The 19,392-nt window shown below is 38.6% G+C and overlaps 1 protein-coding gene across 1 annotated transcript in view; it reads right to left on the reverse strand.

The window, feature by feature from the left end:
* Positions 1-19,392, reverse strand: part of LOC128649915 (alcohol dehydrogenase 1) — a 264,525-nt gene that overhangs the window by 52,951 nt on the left and 192,182 nt on the right. The window contains exon 7 of the mRNA XM_053703466.1: positions 11,498-11,633. Coding sequence (XP_053559441.1) covers positions 11,498-11,633 — 136 coding nt within the window. The remainder of the gene's footprint in view (positions 1-11,497; positions 11,634-19,392) is intronic.

Consider the following 19,392-nt stretch of genomic DNA (forward strand, 5'->3'; position numbering starts at 1 on the left):
GAAGGCAAACCTCACTTTTTGTGTGGCAATGTGAGCGAGCTCGTCATCAGCCTTCAGCAATGTCATGTGCTTGCGTACAATATTGCACACCTGATAATATTGCCTACTAAACTGTGTGACAAAAGTTAACTGTTCTGGTTTGGTGTCACATTTTGATTGTTTCTCACAAAGTAGGGTGGTCCTTTTTATGGCCCTTACTTCCTCACGTGCCCTACATATATCCTGCTTGGGGTACCCTCTCTCCTTAAATTTAGTTACTAGTTCAGTTTCATGCTTGAAATGTTCACTATCTCGGGTACAATTCCTTTTGACCCTGGTGAACTGACCCTTCAAGACTGATTTAAATACCTGTTTCGGGTGGCTACTATGGGCATGTAAAAGCGTATTTCTGGTTATTGGTTTCCTATAGAGCTCGACCTTAACATGTTCCAGTTTCACACCATGAAGGGTAACATCCAAAAAATTGATGCTAGTAGGCCCATATTCATGGGTGAACTGTAGGCCAGCCTTATTGTTGTTCAGATACTCTGCAAATATCTCAGCTTCCTCCACACTTCCATCCCAGACAAATAGCAGATCGTCTATATAACGACGATAATATGCAATTTTGCTTCTCTGTCTGTTTTTATCTCCATAGATGTGGCACAGCTCCCACCAACCCATATATAGGTTGGCGTAAGAGGGAGCAAATTTTGCTCCCATGGCCGTGCCACATCTCTGGAGATAAAATAAGTTTTCAAACACAAAGAAATTATGTGTGAGGAGGAATTCGGTTACCCTGACAACAAATTTAATGAAATCATCACTGTATTTAGTAGATCTTCTTAGAAAGAAGGCTATGGCTTCCAAACCTAGATTATGTGGAATGGATGAATAAAGCGATTTTACATCCACTGATAACCAGCCATAGCCCTCCCTCCAAGAGATCTTTTCCACCTCTATGAGGAGTTGTTTAGTGTCCCTCAGGTGACTAAGGAGTTCCCCCACTAGGGGTTGTAGAAGGGAATCTAACCATTTGGATAATGGTTCCAACATGGAACCAATCCCACTGATGATAGGCCTACCCTCAACCTTCTCTAGGGACTTGTGTACCTTAGGGAGAAGGTTGAAGGTAGGAATTCTGGGGTTACAATTATATAAATAATCGCTAGTGCCTTCATCAAAAAACCCCCCTTCCATCCCATCATCAATTAGGTGTGAAAGTTCCCTTTGGAACCTTAGTGTGGGGTTGAAATCCAGTTCGGTATATTGTTTGGGGTCATTAAGCTGTCGTAGGGCTTCTTTGATAAAGGATGCCCTATCCATTAAAACAACAGATCCCCCCTTGTCTGCTGCCCTCACCACCAAATTTTTATTCTCACTTAAAGCTTTGAGTGCTTGTCTTTCCTTAGCACTGAGATTACCCTTAGCTCCATATCCAGAGGTGTATGCCAATTTATTTAAATCCTCCTCAATCCTTCGCTGGAATTTTTCCAGGATAGGTCCCCTCGACTGAATAGGGTAAAATTTGGATGTACCTCTGAATCTGGGACCAATGGTACTGGTGTGGGCAGAATTCATATCACCACAGTAGTTCTCTCTATCTAGTGACTCCAAGTTCACCACATCACAACATTCTTCAAAGGTTAAAGAAGAATTTATTTGCTCTTTGGCTAAATCACCTGTATACATATCCTCAGCCTGATCATTTTTGAAATGCTTCTTTAATGTTAGTGTTCTGATGAGTTTGTTTACATCAATTAGCGTAGTGAACAAGTCAAAGTTATCAGTAGGTACAAAATTTAGTCCCAAACCTAGGACTTTTTCCTCAACCTTACTCAATGTGTGGCTGGAAATATTGATCACTGGTGTTAATTGTACTTCCTGCCCTGATATTTTCTTCTGGATGAGGACCTTGTTTTTAAATGATCTCCACCTTTCCCCCCCCCTTCTTGTCCTATGGGGGGCCTGGAAAAAACCTGTTCAATCTCTCCCCTCTCCCGTTCCATGGACATAGCAGTAGTGGGTATAGGAGCACCATTGGTACTATCTAGATCCTGGTATCTGGATTGTCTGCCCCTACCTCTTCCCCTGCTACCTGTATTGGGCTGTACTGGGGCTGAAACTATGGCTCTGGTTTTATTCGAGGCGACTGTGGGTGTTTGTATATTCTCGTCACCTGAAGAGGCACCAGTATTGTAGTCTTCTTGTGACTCTACCTCACTATCAGAGAAAGTGACTTTTTTGAGTGTGGAGTGTCCCTTCTGACCCCCTTGTCCCTGAGATTTGAGTCTATTATCTTTTTTAAATCTATGTGCATGTGATCTTTGCTTCCTGTTCCAGATATAGACTTTATTATTGTCATAATCACTCTGGTCCCTGAGATATTTCTCATGCTTAATGCCCATAATATTATTTTTAGCCTCATCCAAGGTACTTTGCAAAATACTGTCATATTGTGAGTATTTGACACATGTACTGCGTATGCTTAATTCTGACTGTAATAATTCAATATCAACTGTTATATTTTGTAATAACTTTCTCTTATACTCTATAAGCATATTAATCAAACGTATCGAACATTCTGTCAATATGTCATTCCATGCAGTGATAAATTCTATATCCTCAACAGGAAAGGTAGGGAACTTGGCTATGCGTAGTCCCCTAGGTATAATCCCTAAGGAAAGATATTTTTGTAATGTCCAAATGTCCCATTTGAGACGACATTCTTTTATCAAGAGAAATTCAGCCTCTTCAAAGAGCTTACTGAGTGGTAACTGTGCTCTATCCGTAACAAACAAAGTCTCAAGTTCACCTTCATTTAACCCTCTGTCCTCCAGTTTAGAGAGTGAATAGAAATGTGTAGACACATCCAAGCTTTGATCGGCCTCCATGTTACTTATATGCAAAACAGCTTCAGTATAGCAACAACAATATATACTCTCACAGTGCAAGCTTAGATTCACTGGGACATGCAGTGTGATATATACGATAAAAGAGAAAGGCAGCACCTGTGGTTGTATTGTTGCGTTGCTAACTCCAAACACCCCTTTTATGTATAACACCTGCTTCAATTTTCAAAACATCACAATGGCCCCCCAAAAGTTCCGTTATACATGCATACGACCTGTATTCCGATGTGGCGCTGATTTTGGGGACCCACCAAAACCTTCTGGGCTCCAAATCCCCTCTCTCCGTATTTTGTGTATCAACAGTGATGGCCTGGAGGTCGAGCCGCGGCGTGGGTCCCTACAGCGTCTAAGCGTGTGTGCAGGGTCGATCCGGAACTATGTGACGTCACAAATGGGAGCGGAAGAATCCGCAGGTGCGATGAGTCCTCAACCAGGGAGGACCGTTGTTACAGCGTCGTACTGTGTCTTTGCAGGGGTGATTCAATGCTGCTCAGAAGGTGCAAGTACCCGTGCCTTTGAACATATCCATCAAGGTATAGCATCAAAGAAAGAGAATAGAGGCACCGGGTAGTTGCACAAACAAAATGTCCTTTATTAAGGAAATAAAACAGGAAACACTTTGGATAAAGCTTAAATCCTTGGGGCAATGGTGTAGTGGTAGTTCCCCACGTAAATTTTGTACCTACAAATTTTGTACCTACTGATAACTTTGACTTGTTCACTACGCTAATTGATGTAAACAAACTCATCAGAACACTAACATTAAAGAAGCATTTCAAAAATGATCAGGCTGAGGATATGTATACAGGTGATTTAGCCAAAGAGCAAATAAATTCTTCTTTAACCTTTGAAGAATGTTGTGATGTGGTGAACTTGGAGTCACTAGATAGAGAGAACTACTGTGGTGATATGAATTCTGCCCACACCAGTACCATTGGTCCCAGATTCAGAGGTACATCCAAATTTTACCCTATTCAGTCGAGGGGACCTATCCTGGAAAAATTCCAGCGAAGGATTGAGGAGGATTTAAATAAATTGGCATACACCTCTGGATATGGAGCTAAGGGTAATCTCAGTGCTAAGGAAAGACAAGCACTCAAAGCTTTAAGTGAGAATAAAAATTTGGTGGTGAGGGCAGCAGACAAGGGGGGATCTGTTGTTTTAATGGATAGGGCATCCTTTATCAAAGAAGCCCTATGACAGCTTAATGACCCCAAACAATATACCGAACTGGATTTCAACCCCACACTAAGGTTCCAAAGGGAACTTTCACACCTAATTGATGATGGGATGGAAGGGGGGTTTTTTGATGAAGGCACTAGCGATTATTTATATAATTGTAACCCCAGAATTCCTACCTTCAACCTTCTCCCTAAGGTACACAAGTCCCTAGAGAAGGTTGAGGGTAGGCCTATCATCAGTGGGATTGGTTCCATGTTGGAACCATTATCCAAATGGTTAGATTCCCTTCTACAACCCCTAGTGGGGGAACTCCTTAGTCACCTGAGGGACACTAAACAACTCCTCATAGAGGTGGAAAAGATCTCTTGGAGGGAGGGCTATGGCTGGTTATCAGTGGATGTAAAATCGCTTTATTCATCCATTCCACATAATCTAGGTTTGGAAGCCATAGCCTTCTTTCTAAGAAGATCTACTAAATACAGTGATGATTTCATTAAATTTGTTGTCAGGGTAACCGAATTCCTCCTCACACATAATTTCTTTGTGTTTGAAAACGTATTTTATCTCCAGAGATGTGGCACGGCCATGGGAGCAAAATTTGCTCCCTCTTACGCCAACCTATATATGGGTTGGTGGGAGCTGTGCCACATCTATGGAGATAAAAACAGACAGAGAAGCAAAATTGCATATTATCGTCGTTATATAGACGATCTGCTATTTGTCTGGGATGGAAGTGTGGAGGAAGCTGAGATATTTGCAGAGTATCTGAACAACAATAAGGCTGGCCTACAGTTCACCCATGAATATGGGCCTACTAGCATCAATTTTTTGGATGTTACCCTTCATGGTGTGAAACTGGGATATGTTAAGGTCGAGCTCTATAGGAAACCAATAACCAGAAATACGCTTTTACATGCCCATAGTAGCCACCCGAAACAGGTATTTAAATCAGTCTTGAAGGGTCAGTTCACCAGGGTCAAAAGGAATTGTACCCGAGATAGTGAACATTTCAAGCATGAAACTGAACTAGTAACTAAATTTAAGGAGAGAGGGTACCCCAAGCAGGATATATGTAGGGCACGTGAGGAAGTAAGGGCCATAAAAAGGACCACCCTACTTTGTGAGAAACAATCAAAATGTGACACCAAACCAGAACAGTTAACTTTTGTCACACAGTTTAGTAGGCAATATTATCAGGTGTGCAATATTGTACGCAAGCACATGACATTGCTGAAGGCTGATGACGAGCTCGCTCACATTGCCACACAAAAAGTGAGGTTTGCCTTCAGGAGAGGCAAAACCATAGGAAACTATGTAGCTCCCACACAATTAAAACAAGATGAAATAAATACATCCTCTTGGTTAAGGTACAAAGGGGTTTACAAGTGCAATTTTAGCGGCTGTATAGCATGTGGACATGTAAAACTAGGAAATATATTTAGGAGTGCCTACTCAGGTGAAACATTTGCACACAGGGCGCTCTTTAATTGTAGGTCCACATATGCAGTTTATCTTCTCAGTTGCGACACATGTGACATCCAATATACAGGACAAACGTCCCGACAAGTCAGAACCAGAATTAGGGAACATATAAACGACATTAAGCAAGGTAAACTCACCACCCCCCTTGTAAACCACTTCAAGTCTAAACATAATAAGGATCCAGGGACATTGTCATGGACTTTTATTGAGGTGGTGAATACACAAAATAGGGGAGGGGATAGGGAGAATTTGCTCCTCAAAAGGGAAGTGTTTTGGATACACAGGTTGAACACCAGGGTGCCCAAGGGGCTCAACTCTGAATATGATTTAATTAATTTCTGGTGTTAGCCTGTGTATTCGAAACAAAGCATTATAATATATATATTTACTTATAAGTTTATATGTTCATGAATAAATTTCACCTTCGACAAATTTTATCTTTGGCAACTACACACAAGACATAGAAAACTGACTTAAAATAGTCTAGTATATGTACACTATAGTAAAACATGGTTTAATGTAAAAATGTTTATTAGTGTTAGCTGCCAAGAATACTCTCTGGTGCCTCCAGTATTGGGTCTGTTTTAGCAGATCCTTGCCTTTGTTATTATTTTTTGAATTTATTTAAGATTGTACACTTAGTTTATTATTTATAATTCATTATTACAAGGGTTTTTTCTGTTTCAGTTTTGGTATTACTTTATGTATTTATATACATACGTTAAGGAAGGTCTCGGTTCATGACACTATCTATCTATTATATTTATTATATCAGTCTAGTTTATAATTAAGACAGATAAAACTGTGCATAAAGTGGATAGCACGGTAACACATCCTAGATTAGGGCAGATAGATTAACTACAGGTGGAGGTGGGTGTCACCCACGTAGCACATAAGATTTTAACCAATTACATGTGATCTGTGTATTTAAATAAACAAACAAACTTGCACCCTATAGCTACGATTACGGCATTTGCCGAAACATGTCAGCACTAGGGTACGTGGGGAACTACCACTACACCATTGCCCCAAGGATTTAAGCTTTATCCAAAGTGTTTCCTGTTTTATTTCCTTAATAAAGGACATTTTGTTTGTGCAACTACCCGGTGCCTCTATTCTCTTTCTTTGATGCTATACCTTGATGGATATGTTCAAAGGCACGGGTACTTGCACCTTCTGAGCAGCATTGAATCACCCCTGCAAAGACACAGTACGACGCTGTAACAACGGTCCTCCCTGGTTGAGGACTCATCGCACCTGCGGATTCTTCCGCTCCCATTTGTGACGTCACATAGTTCCGGATCGACCCTGCACACACGCTTAGACGCTGTAGGGACCCACGCCGCGGCTCGACCTCCAGGCCATCACTGTTGATACACAAAATACGGAGAGAGGGGATTTGGAGCCCAGAAGGTTTTGGTGGGTCCCCAAAATCAGCGCCACATCGGAATACAGGTCGTATGCATGTATAACGGAACTTTTGGGGGGCCATTGTGATGTTTTGAAAATTGAAGCAGGTGTTATACATAAAAGGGGTGTTTGGAGTTAGCAACGCAACAATACAACCACAGGTGCTGCCTTTCTCTTTTATCGTATAAACTACCAATAGCCCTTAAAAGGGCCTTTTGCGGGACATTTCCCCCAAGAAATCAGCACTTTTACCTGAAAAAAATACAAATCCATCCTCATCGAAGTGGCAAGAAGTCCTCAACAAAGCCGGAAGAAGTCTTCATCCAACCCGGGAGAAGTGGTCCTCCAGACGGACAGAAGTCTTCATCCAGACGGATCTTCTATCTTCATCCATCCGGCACGGAGCGGGTGCATCTTCAAGACATTCGACGCAGACAATCCTCTTCTTCCGACGACTACCTGATGAATGAAGGTTCCTTTAAGTGACGTCATCCAAGATGGCGTCCCTTAGATTCCGATTGGCTGATAGAATTCTATCAGCCAATCGGAATTAAGGTTGAAAAAATCCTATTGGCTTATGCAATCAGCCAATAGGATTGAACTTTAATCCTATTGGCTGATCCAATCAGCCAATAGGATTGAGATCACATTCTATTGGCTAATTGGAATTAGTTTTAGGTTAGGGCTTTGGGCTGCAATAGAGCTAAATGCCCTTTTAAGGGCAATGCCCATCCAAATGCCCTTTTCAGGGCAATGGGGAGCTTAGGTTTTTTTAGTTAGGGTTTTATTTGGGGGGTTGGTTGTGTGGGTAGTGGGTTTTACTGTTGGGAGGGTTGTTTGTATTTTTTTTCAGGTAAAAGAGCTGATTTCTTTAGGGCAATGCCCCGCAAAAGGCCCTTTTAAGGGCTATTGATAGTTTAGTTTTTTATTTTGATTGTAATTGTAATTTGTTTTTATTTTCTGTAATTTAGTGTTTTTTTTTGTAAATTAGCTAATTGTATTTAATTTATTTAATTGTATTTAATTTAGGTAATTTATTTAATTGTAGTGTAGTGTTAGGTGTAAATGTAACTTAGGTTAGGTTTTATTTTACAGGTAAATTTGTATATATTTTAGCTAGGTAGTTAGTAAATAGTTAATAACTATTTAGTAACTATTTTACCTAGTTAAAATAATTACAATCTTGCCTGTAAAATAAAAATAAACCCTAAGCTAGATACAATGTAACTATTAGTTATATTGTAGTTATCTTAGGAGCTCCCAGAATGCACCAAAGTCAGCAAGAGAGGTATTTGCCATTGTATTAGAGCACTTATGGTACCTGGACACATCTGATGCAATCAAGCTAGAGGAAGTTTGGCATTATAAAGCAGTCTATGTATGGAGGGTTTAGTACTCCAGTTGAACAAATCCCCTTGAAAAGGTCTGCCCGTGAGCAGAGGAAACGCGTTGGGTAAAGGGACTGCTATATGCAATTGATCTATTACCGCTCTGTGAGACAAGGAGAAGTGTAACTCCAGGTGCTGCTGGTCGGCGTCCAGGTGATCCTTTCCGGTAACTACTACAGGCGGTCTTCTCATCAGCCAGTGGGCTTAGTGCTAGTTTTTATCCTTTATCTTGTAAGTGTGCCATTTTACGTGGAACTGTGTGTTATGAATAAAACGATGCTGTGAATCGCGGATGAGCTGTGTTTTCTTTTTTTCCCATTTAATACTAGCAATCATATCCATGAATTTTGTTTATAGACAGAAATGTATCCAAATAATTTTTAAATGTATCTAGGGTTTTGGCATTCACTACCTCCTTTGGTAATGAGTTTCACAATTTTATTGCTCTTACAGTGAAAAAACGTTTCAGTTGCAAGAGATTAAATCTCCTTTCCTCCAACCTTAAATTGTGACCTCTGGTCACAAACAATTTTCTTGGAATAAACAGAGCTTCTGCCATCTCTGTATATGGGCCTTGAATATATTTATATAAAGTAATCATGTCACCTCTTAAGCGCCTTTTTTTCTAAAGAAAACAGACCCAGTTTGGCTAGCCTTTCCTCGTAGGTTAAATTCTCCAATCCCCTTATTAGCTTTGTGGCCCTTCTCTGAACTTTTTCTAGATCTGCAATATCTTTTTTTGCGATTGGTCCCCAGAACTGCACTCCATACTCAAGGTGAGGTCTTACCAGGGCTTTATATAGTGACAGAATTATGCTTTCCTCCCTTGAGTCAATGCCTCTTTTAATACATGCTAGTAACTTATTAGCCTTTGAAGCTGCTGCCCTGCATTGTTCACCCATCTTTAGCTTGTTATCTATTACTACCCCCAAATCCCTTTCCTCCTGTGTTTGGCTAAGTCTTGTCCCATTTAAATAATGCGTTGCCTGCTTATTTTTACTTCCAAAATGTAGAACCTTGCATTTTCCCGTTTTAAATCTCATTTTCCATTTACCTGCCCATACTTCAAATTTTTGCAGGTCCCTTTGTAACGAAAGCTCATCCTGCTCTGACCTAATGACCTTACTTAACTTAGTATCATCTGCAAAAATAGAGATGTTGCTATTTAATCCTAGCTCCAAGTGATTTATAAAAATATTATAAAGAATAGGGCCCAGCACTGATCCCTGGGGTACTCCACTTACATCTTCTTCAGTTCACTTCTACTTTAGAATAGTTTCTAAGCTGTTCCAGCTTCCTAGCATATTATCATCAGAAATATGATGACACCTAACCCAACACCTCCTAAATTAACCCCATTACATAAATTAAAATAAAACTAAATTACAATTAAATCTATTAACCCCTAAACCGACAAAGCCCACAACGCAAATAATTCATCACTAAGCCCCCTAACCTAACACCCCCTAAATTAACCCCATTACATTAATTAAAATAAAATTAAATCAGAATTAATATAAAAAAACCTAACATTACTTTAAAAATAAAAAATACTAAGTTTAAATTAAGCTAAAATTACAAAAAATAAAAAAGCTAAAATGACAGAAAATAAAAAAAGGCTAACATTACAGAAAATAAAAAAACAAAATAATCAAAAATAAAAAAATTATACCTAACCCTTATGAAAATAAAAATATAAAAATAAATAAAAACACCCCCTAATCTAATAATAAACTACCAATAGCCCTTAAAACGCCTTTGTAGGGCAGTGCCCTAAAAAAATCAGCTCTTTTCCTTAAAAAAAAATACTAAGTCCCCCCTCTAACAGTAAAACCCCCCACCCACCCACCAAACCCCCAAAATAAATAAACCTAACACTAAAAAAACCTAAACTACCCATTGCCCCTCAATGGGCATTTTTATGGGCATTGCCCTTAAAAGGGCATTCAGCTCTTTTAAGGAGGCCCATAACCCTAATCTAAAAAAAAAAAAAAAAAATTTTTTTTTTTTATAAAAGCCTGAATCTAACCCCCAGGTTGGTATTCACGGTACCTGAAGTCCAGCGGAGAAGGTCCTGTTCCAGGCGGTGAAGTCTTCTTCCAAGCGGCGACCGGTTCCTGAAGTCTGTCAGTGAAGTCTTCTTCCAAGCGGCGACCTCGTCTATCTCCATCCAGGACTGCGGATCTGAAAACCGGCGACCACAGAACTAAAGACCGGTGAACACGGAGTGTGGAGGATCCTCTTCGTACGATCTTCGCCATACACTGAATAGTAAATTCAAGGTACGCGATTAAATATGGCGTCCCTTGAATTCCTATTGGCTGATATGATTCTTCAAATTCAAATCAGCCAATAGGATGAGAGCTACTAAACCAATATGATTTCAGTAGCTCTCATCCTATTGGGTGATTTAAATTTGAAGAATCAAATCAGCCAATATGAATTCAAGGGACGCCATATTTAATCGCGTACCTTGAATTTACTATTCAGTGTACGGCGGAAATCGCACAAAGAGGATCCTCAATGCTTCATGGCTCCGTTGTCGCCAGTATTCAGTTCCGCGGTCGCCGGTCTTCAGTTCTGTGGTCCCAGATGAAGATAGAAGAGGTCGCCGCTTGGAAGAAGACTTCACCACCTGGAACAAGACCTTCTCTCCCGGACTTCAGGAACCATGAGTACCAACCTGGGGGTTAGATTTAGGCTCTTTTTAAAAAAAAAAAAAAAGATTAGGGTTATGGGTCTTCTTAAAAGAGCTGAATGCCCTTTTAAGCATAGTAAAATGTCTTTACTATCGCCACGTAAGTCCTTGCGCTGAATATGTGATACGATTTGCGATATCGGTTCTATGTTAGCTTATGTGATTGAAAATTGTGGGTGACGGGTGAAATATACATGCATATACGGCTTTTGCGGGTGACGCCGCATATATAATTGAGCCCCAGCTTGGAATTTATGGCTGAAGTGTCATAAGACGTTCAGGAATGTTCTCTGTGAAATATATAGATTGGAAAAAAAAAAGGTACCCTGGGTAGGCACAGCACCCTATAGCAAGCTACTGAGCTGTGTTTATTATGTGTTGAGTATCTTTATCTTTCAGAATTTTTTTTAATGGGATGACCAACATTTAATGTGCTGTACACATACCGCCAAATAGAGCCCCTTTCAATGTACGTCCAGTGAGCATCAGCATTGGATCAAATGCAATCTGCGATGATGTAGGTGCCACTCCAACAATCACAGCGGTTCCACTGCCAGCGTTACTGGTTAGAAGGGTAGAAACCTTATAAAGAGCATATAAAAAATAGACATTTTAGTAAAAAAAATCATGTGCATGTTTAAAAAAAAATAAAAAAAAATCTAATTTACCTTATGATTTACTTTGACTCACTGAAAAAGCAAGATGCAAATTCTTGGCACATACATAATATGAACCTTTGTGTGCCAGGCATAGTGACTGCAACTTTTGCCATAAAATGTAAAAAGAGACATATAAACATGTACAGTATATTGACTATTTTTTATAATTTCACTGTGTAGTATGTATGAAGGAAATAAAAAATAACCATATTATTTGCTTTTTTTCTGTTCTGACTCAAATACAACTGCTTGATTTGCTTGATCTGCTTTTCCAAAACTCAATAGCATTGTGTATAACAACATTAATGCCATCACTGACATAAAACGCAAAAGTTTCTTCTTTTTTTTTTTTTTATAATTTTAGAAAAGTTTTTCATTTGCTTTGCTCTTATGGTATGCTTTGTTGAAAGAGCATATCTAGGTAGGTAGGGTGCATGTGCCTCGAGCACTACTAATAAAAATATACACTTTCATTTTTAAACATGGTTCTTTATTTCTATTAAAGGGACACTGAACCCAAATTTTTTCTTTCATGATTCAGATAGAGCTTGCAATTTTAAGCAACTTTCTAATTTACTCCTAGGGGCCCATTTATCAAGCTCCGAACGGAGCTTGTGGGCCCATGTTTCTAAAGACCGCTGCCCCATAACCCTGTCCGCCTGCTCTGATGAGGCGGACAGGAATCGCCAGAAATCAACCCGATCAAGTACGATCGGGTTGATTGAAACCTCCTTGCTGACGGCCACGAGTTAGCAGGGGGCGGCGTTGCACCAGCAGCTCACAAGAACATAGAGATGATATTACCTTCTCTAAAGATACAAGTGTAGCAAGGCATTTTTTGGATTATCATGGATCCAACCCAGAATCAATTAAATTTATTGGTATTGATAGAGGGATAACGTCTGGAAGAGGGGGTGACAATTACAAATGCCTTTTACAAAAGGAAACTAGATGGATGCATACTTCAATAACCCTGGCTCCTGTTGGCCTGAATAAAAAACTGGAGTTTGCAAGCTTCTTATAATAAGAAGTTGAAAGGACAAGTGCTTATGCCTTTCTTGCATACTAATAACAAGATAAGGATAGATATCCCTAAAAATTGGAAATACGTAAATACTTTGCTAAAAATAAAATTTGCATATGAAAATAGATGATTGCAGACAGATCTGAGAAAATGTCATCTACTTTGTGACCGAAAAAGCGGAACCATAATTATAAATAAAATGTGCCTTTTATAGGTATAACTTTCAAAGAACAAAAATGTGATGAATTGTATTGCCTAAGTTGGTATAGGATTTAGTGTTATGCATTTTTAGTGTGAATGTCAGTGTGTGTAAGTTTTAAGATGGGAATACATAGCTATACAGTGAATAGAGCATTTTGGGAGTCTATGTTTTAAAGCAGAAAAAGTCCACCTTAAATATGACAACAAAGCAAAAAAAGAGGCAGAGTCTACCTGTTAAAAGAACGGCTCACCTAATGATTGACAGCCCTGATGAAGCCCTTCTTGCAAAGGATTATGGGTGAAACGCGTGTTGACTGTTTTGTTTAAAATTGTTTATACCTAGGGTGACTATATTGCTGCTTTAAAAAGGGACACATATGAAAGATACATATGTCAGGGCTGTTTTCAGGCCTGTTTAAAGAAATGTTTTGTATAAGGACCCTGACATATGTATTTTTCATATGTGTCCCTTCTTAAAGCAGCAATATGGTCAGCCTATTTATACCGGTATGCGGTTGGTTAAAGTAAAGCCACAGGAATCTTGGAACGAAACAGAGCTATTTCCAATCAAAACGAGTCGAAATGTAAAGCATTTGCGAGCAGTGCCATGACGGATACAGAGGACGTTTAAAAGCTGCTGTCTCTATAAAGGAAATACGGAAGGGAAACAGTGGAGGGAGCGAAGGCCATAGTAAGGTAGTATTGATGTATACTGTCTCCACTGAGGCAGTGGGACTGAAGAAACCTTAGAAGCCGGGTTGCAGAAGGTAACACTCCCTACCACATGAAAGGCTTTTTTCAAGCACCTAATAGCACTTAATAGCGGCATAATACTAACATCTGCTAATCTATCACTGCTTTAAACATTTGCTAAATCTGCTTTTGCTTACGTTATAAACATTCAAATGGGAATCAAGACTGTGACATAACTGGAACATGAACTGACAAATTCCTTTCTCTATGCTTACTGGATACGCTATAAATAGCCTGCTTTTTTCTTTTTTACAGTGCACCAGCGCTGGCCACTATATTTTTTGAAAAAGTTTTGTGTGCACACATATTTTTGTGACTCTGATAGTGGACTTTTAAGCATAGTATAGTATATATGTCTCTAGATGATTAAACTGCATATGGGTGTTTTGGATTTATGAATGTAAAATATCTTTTTACTGCACCTTTTTATTTCTCATGTTGATTTCAGTTCTGGAAGTTGGAACTGTATAAATAAATAGGTGTTTTTTTGATACATTAAAAAAGTGCTGATTTCCCTGTCTTTTAAAAGGAACTCTATAATCCGAGATCTTCTGGCCTAGATTTAGAGTTTTGTCGGTAAGGACCCGCGTAGCTAACGCCGGCTTTTTTCTGGCCGCACCATAAAAATAACTCTGGTATTGAGAGTCCACAAAAAGGCTGCATTAGGCTCCAAAAAAGGAGCGTAGAGCATTTTTAACGCAGCTTCAACTCTCGATACCAGAGTTGCTTACGCAAGCGGCCAGCCTCAAAAACGTGCTCGTGCACGATTCCCCCATAGGAAACAATGGGGCTGTTTGAGCTGAAAAAAAACCTAACACCTGCAAAAAAGCCGCGTTCAGCTCCTAACGCAGCCCCATTGTTTGCTATGGGGAAATACTTCCTACGTCTGCACCTAACACCCTAACATGTACCCCGAGTCTAAACACCCCTAGCCTTACACTTATTAACCCCTAATCTGCCGCCCCCGCTATCGCTGACCCCTGCATATTATTTTTAACCCCTAATCTGCCGCTCCATAAACCGCCGCTACTTACATTATCCTTATGTACCCCTAATCTGCTGCCCCTAACACCGCCGACCCCTATAATATATTTATTAAACCCTAATCTGCCCCCTAAACGTCGCCTCCACCTGCCTACACTTATTAACCCCTAATCTGCCAAGCGGACCTGAGCGCTACTATAATAAAGTTATTAACCCCTAATCCGCATCACTAACCCTATAATAAATAGTATTAACCCCTAATCTGCCCTCCCTAACATCGCCGACACCTAACTTCAAACATTAACCCCTAATCTGCCGACTGGGGCTCACCGCTATTCTAATAAATGTATTAACCCCTAAAGCTAAGTCTAACCCTAACACTAACACCCCCCTAAGTTAAATATAATTTAAATCTAACGAAATTAATTAACTCTTATTAAATAAATTATTCCTATTTAAAGCTAAATACTTACCTGTAAAATAAATCCTAATATAGCTACAATATAAATTATAATTATATTATAGCTATTTTAGGATTAATATTTATTTTACAGGCAACTTTGTAATTATTTTAACCAGGTACAATAGCTATTAAATAGTTAAGAACTATTTAATAGATACCTAGTTAAAATAATTACAAAATTACCTGTAAAATAAATCCTAACCTAAGTTACAATTAAACCTAACACTATACTATCATTAAATTAATTAAATACAATACCTACAATTACCTACAATTAAACCTAACACTACACTATCAATAAATAAATTAAAAACAATTCCTACAAATAACTACAATGAAATAAACTAACTAAAGTACAAAAAATAAAAAAGAACTAAGTTCCTCGAATTCCGATTGGCTGATAGGATTCTATCAGCCAATCGGAATTAAGGTAGGAATATTCTGATTGGCTGATGGAATCAGCCAATCAGAATCAAGATCAATCCGATTGGCTGATCCAATCAGCCAATCAGATTGAGCTTGCATTCTATTGGCTGATCGGAACAGGGCTGGTAAGGTAAAAGAGCTTTGAAATGTAGTAATTTAGAATATGGTAGGGCATTTTGTTATTTTGGGGGTCTTTGTTATTTTATTAGGGGGCTTAGAGTAGGTGTAATTAGTTTAAAATTGTTGTAATATTTTTCTTATGTTTGTAAATATTTTTTTATTTTTTGTAACTTAGTTCTTTTTTATTTTTTGTACTTTAGATAGTTTATTTCATTGTAGTTATTTGGAGGTATTGTATTTAATTTATTTATTGATAGTGTAGTGGTAGGTTAAATTGTAGATAATTATAGGTATTTTATTTAATTAATTTATTGATAGTGTCGTGTTAGGTTTAATTGTAACTTAGGTTAGGATTTATTTTACAGGTAAATTTGTAATTATTTTAACTATTTTAGCTATTAAATAGTTCTTAACTATTAAATAGCTATTGTACCTGGTTAAAATAATTACAAAGTTGCCTGTAAAATAAATATTAATCCTAAAATAGCTACAATGTAATTATTCGTTATATTGTAGCTATATTAGGGTTTATTTTACAGGTAAGTATTTAGCTTTAAATAGGAATAATTTATTTAATAAGAGTTAATTAATTTCGTTAGATTAAAATTATATTTAATTTAGGGGTGTGTTAGTGTTAGGGTTAGACTTAGCTTTAGGGGTTAATACATTTATTAGAATAGCGGTGAGCTCCGGTCAGCAGATTAGGGGTTAATATTTGAAGTTAGGTGTTGGCGATGTTAGGGAGGGCAGATTAGGGGTTAATACTATTTATTATAGGGTTAGTGAGGCGGATTAGGGGTTAATAACTTTATTATAGTAGCGGTGCGGTTCGCTCGGCAGATTAGGGGTTAATAAGTGTAGGCAGGTGGAGGTGACGTTGTGGGGGGCAGATTAGGGGTTAATAAATATAATATAGGGGTCGGCGGTGTTAGGGGCAGCAGATTAGGGGTACATAGCTATAATGTAGGTGGCGGCGCTTTGCGGTCGGCAGATTAGGGGTTAATTATTGTAGGTAGCTGGCGGCGACGTTGTGGGGGGCAGATTAGGGGTTAATAAATATAATACAGGGGTCGGCGGTGTTAGGGGCAGCAGATTAGGGGTACATAAGTATAACGTAGGTGGCGGTCGGCAGATTAGGGGTTAAAAATATTTAATCGAATGGCGGCGATGTGGGGGGGCCTCAGTTTAGAGGTACATAGGTAGTTTATGGGTGTTAGTGTACTTTAGAGTACAGTAGTTAAGAGCTTTATGAACCGGCGTTAGCCCAGAAAGCTCTTAACTACTGACTTTTTTCCTGCAGCTGGAGTTTTGTCGTTAGATGTCTAACGCTCACTTCAGACACGACTCTAAATACCGGAGTTAGAAAGATCCCATTGAAAAGATAGGATACGCAATTGACGTAAGGGGATCTGCGGTATGGAAAAGTCGCGGCTGAAAAGTGAGCGTTAGACCCTATTTTGAGTGACTCCAAATACCGGAGTTAGCCTAAAACCAGCGTTAGGAGCCTCTAACGCTGGTTTTCACGGCTAACGCCAAACTCCAAATCTAGGCCTCTATTTCTGATAGTAAAAAGTAAATAATCTGTATATGAGTTTGCACCAATAAGAGGTTATCAAGCCTCTATTTTAGAAAGACACCTTCTGAGAAATATAACATTTACACCCCCTAACTTAACACCAATTAAAATACACATAAATAAAATTAAAAATATACTAACTACTTAAAAAAATAAAAAAAAATACAATAAATAAAAAAATCTACATTATCAAAAAACCCTACAACTACAAAAAATAAAAAAATTAACACCTAGATTACGAGTTTTGCGTTAGCCTTAAAAAGCAGCGTTGAGAGGTCCCAACGCTGCTTTTTAGTGCCCGCTGGTATTACGAGTCTTGCAGGTACAGGTGTACCGCTCACTTTTTTTCCGCGACTCGAAAATACCGCAAATCCACTTACGCCAATTGTGTATCCTATCTTTTCAATAGGATTTTTCTAACGCTGGTATTACAAGTCTTCCTAAAAGTGAGCGGTACACCCTCTCCTGTCAAGACTCCTACCGCAGTTGAAAGTCAGTAGTTAAGAGTTTTACGCTACAAAGCTGTAGTATAAAACTCTTAACTAAAGTGATAAAAAGTACACTAACACTCATAAACTACCTATTAACCCCTAAACCGAGGCCCCCCCACATCGCAAACACAAAAAATAATAATTAACCCCTAATCTGCCGAACTGGACATCGCTGCCACTTCAATAAATGTATTAACCCCAGCACTCCCGCCTCGCAAACACTAGTTAAATATTATTAACCCCTAATCTGCCGTCCCTAACATCGCCAAAACCTACCTACATTTATTATATTTTTATTGAGGTAACACATAACATTGGTACATTTACAGTGTATGGACATGTTACATCACATCATACATATAGGTGGTATTGCATATTGTAACAATTAATGTTGACATGACCATAAATGATTACTTTAACCTCCCTTTTTTTTTTTTTTTTTTTTTTTTTAATATAGAGAGAGAAGAAAAGAAATTAATGCCTAGATTTAGAGTTTGGCGTTAGCCGTCAAAACCAGCGTTAGAGGCTCCTAACGCTGGTTTTGGGCTACCGCTGGTATTTAGAGTCGTGTAGGTAAGGGTCTAACGCTCACTTTGCAGCCGTGACTTTTCCATACCGCAGATCCCCTTACGCCAATTGCGTATCCTATCTTTTCAATGGGATCTTTCTAACGCCAGTATTTAGAGTCTTGGCTGAAGTGAGCGTTAGAAATCTAACGACAAAACTCCAGCCGCAGAGAAAAGCCAGGAGTTAAGAGCTTTCTGGGCAAACGCCGGTTCATAAAGCTCTAAACTACTGTGCTCTAAAGTACACTAACACCCATAAACTACCTATGTACCCCTAAACTGAGGTCCCCTCACATCGCCGCCACTCTATTAAATTTTTTAAACCCCTAATCTGCCGAACGCACACCGCCGCCACCTACATTATCCCTATGTACCCCTAATCTGCTGCCCCTAACACCGCCGACCCCTATATTATATTTATTAACCCCTAATCTGCCGCCCCCAACGTCGCTGCTACCTTACCTACAATTATTAACCCCTAATCTGCCGACCGGACCTCACCGCTACTATAATAAAGTTATTAACCCCTAATCTGCCTCACTAACCCTATAATAAATAGTATTAACCCCTAATCTGCCCTCCCTAACATCACCGACACCTAACTTCAAGTATTAACCCCTAATCTGCCGACCAGCCCTCACAGCTACTCTATTAAATTTATTAACCCCTAACACCCCCCTAAGTTAAATATAATTTTTATTTTACGAAATAAATTAACTCTTATTAAAAAAAATTATCCTAATTAAAGCTAAATACTTACCTGTAAAATAAACCCTAATATAGCTACAATATAAATTATAATTATATTGTAGCTATTTTAGGATTACTATTTATTTTACAGGCAATTTTGTATTTATTTTAACCAGGTACAATAGCTATTAAATAGTTAATAACTATTTAATAGCTACCTAGTTAAAATAATTACAAAATTACCTGTAAAATAAATCCTAACCTAAGTTACAATTAAACCTAACACTACACTATCAATAAATTAATTACATAAAATACCTACAAATAAATACAATTAAATAAATTAACTAAAGTACAAAAAATAAAAAAAGAACTAAGTTACAAAAAA

This window comes from Bombina bombina, chromosome 2 (genome assembly GCF_027579735.1).
Source record: "Bombina bombina isolate aBomBom1 chromosome 2, aBomBom1.pri, whole genome shotgun sequence".
Classification (NCBI taxonomy): Eukaryota; Metazoa; Chordata; class Amphibia; order Anura; family Bombinatoridae; genus Bombina; species Bombina bombina.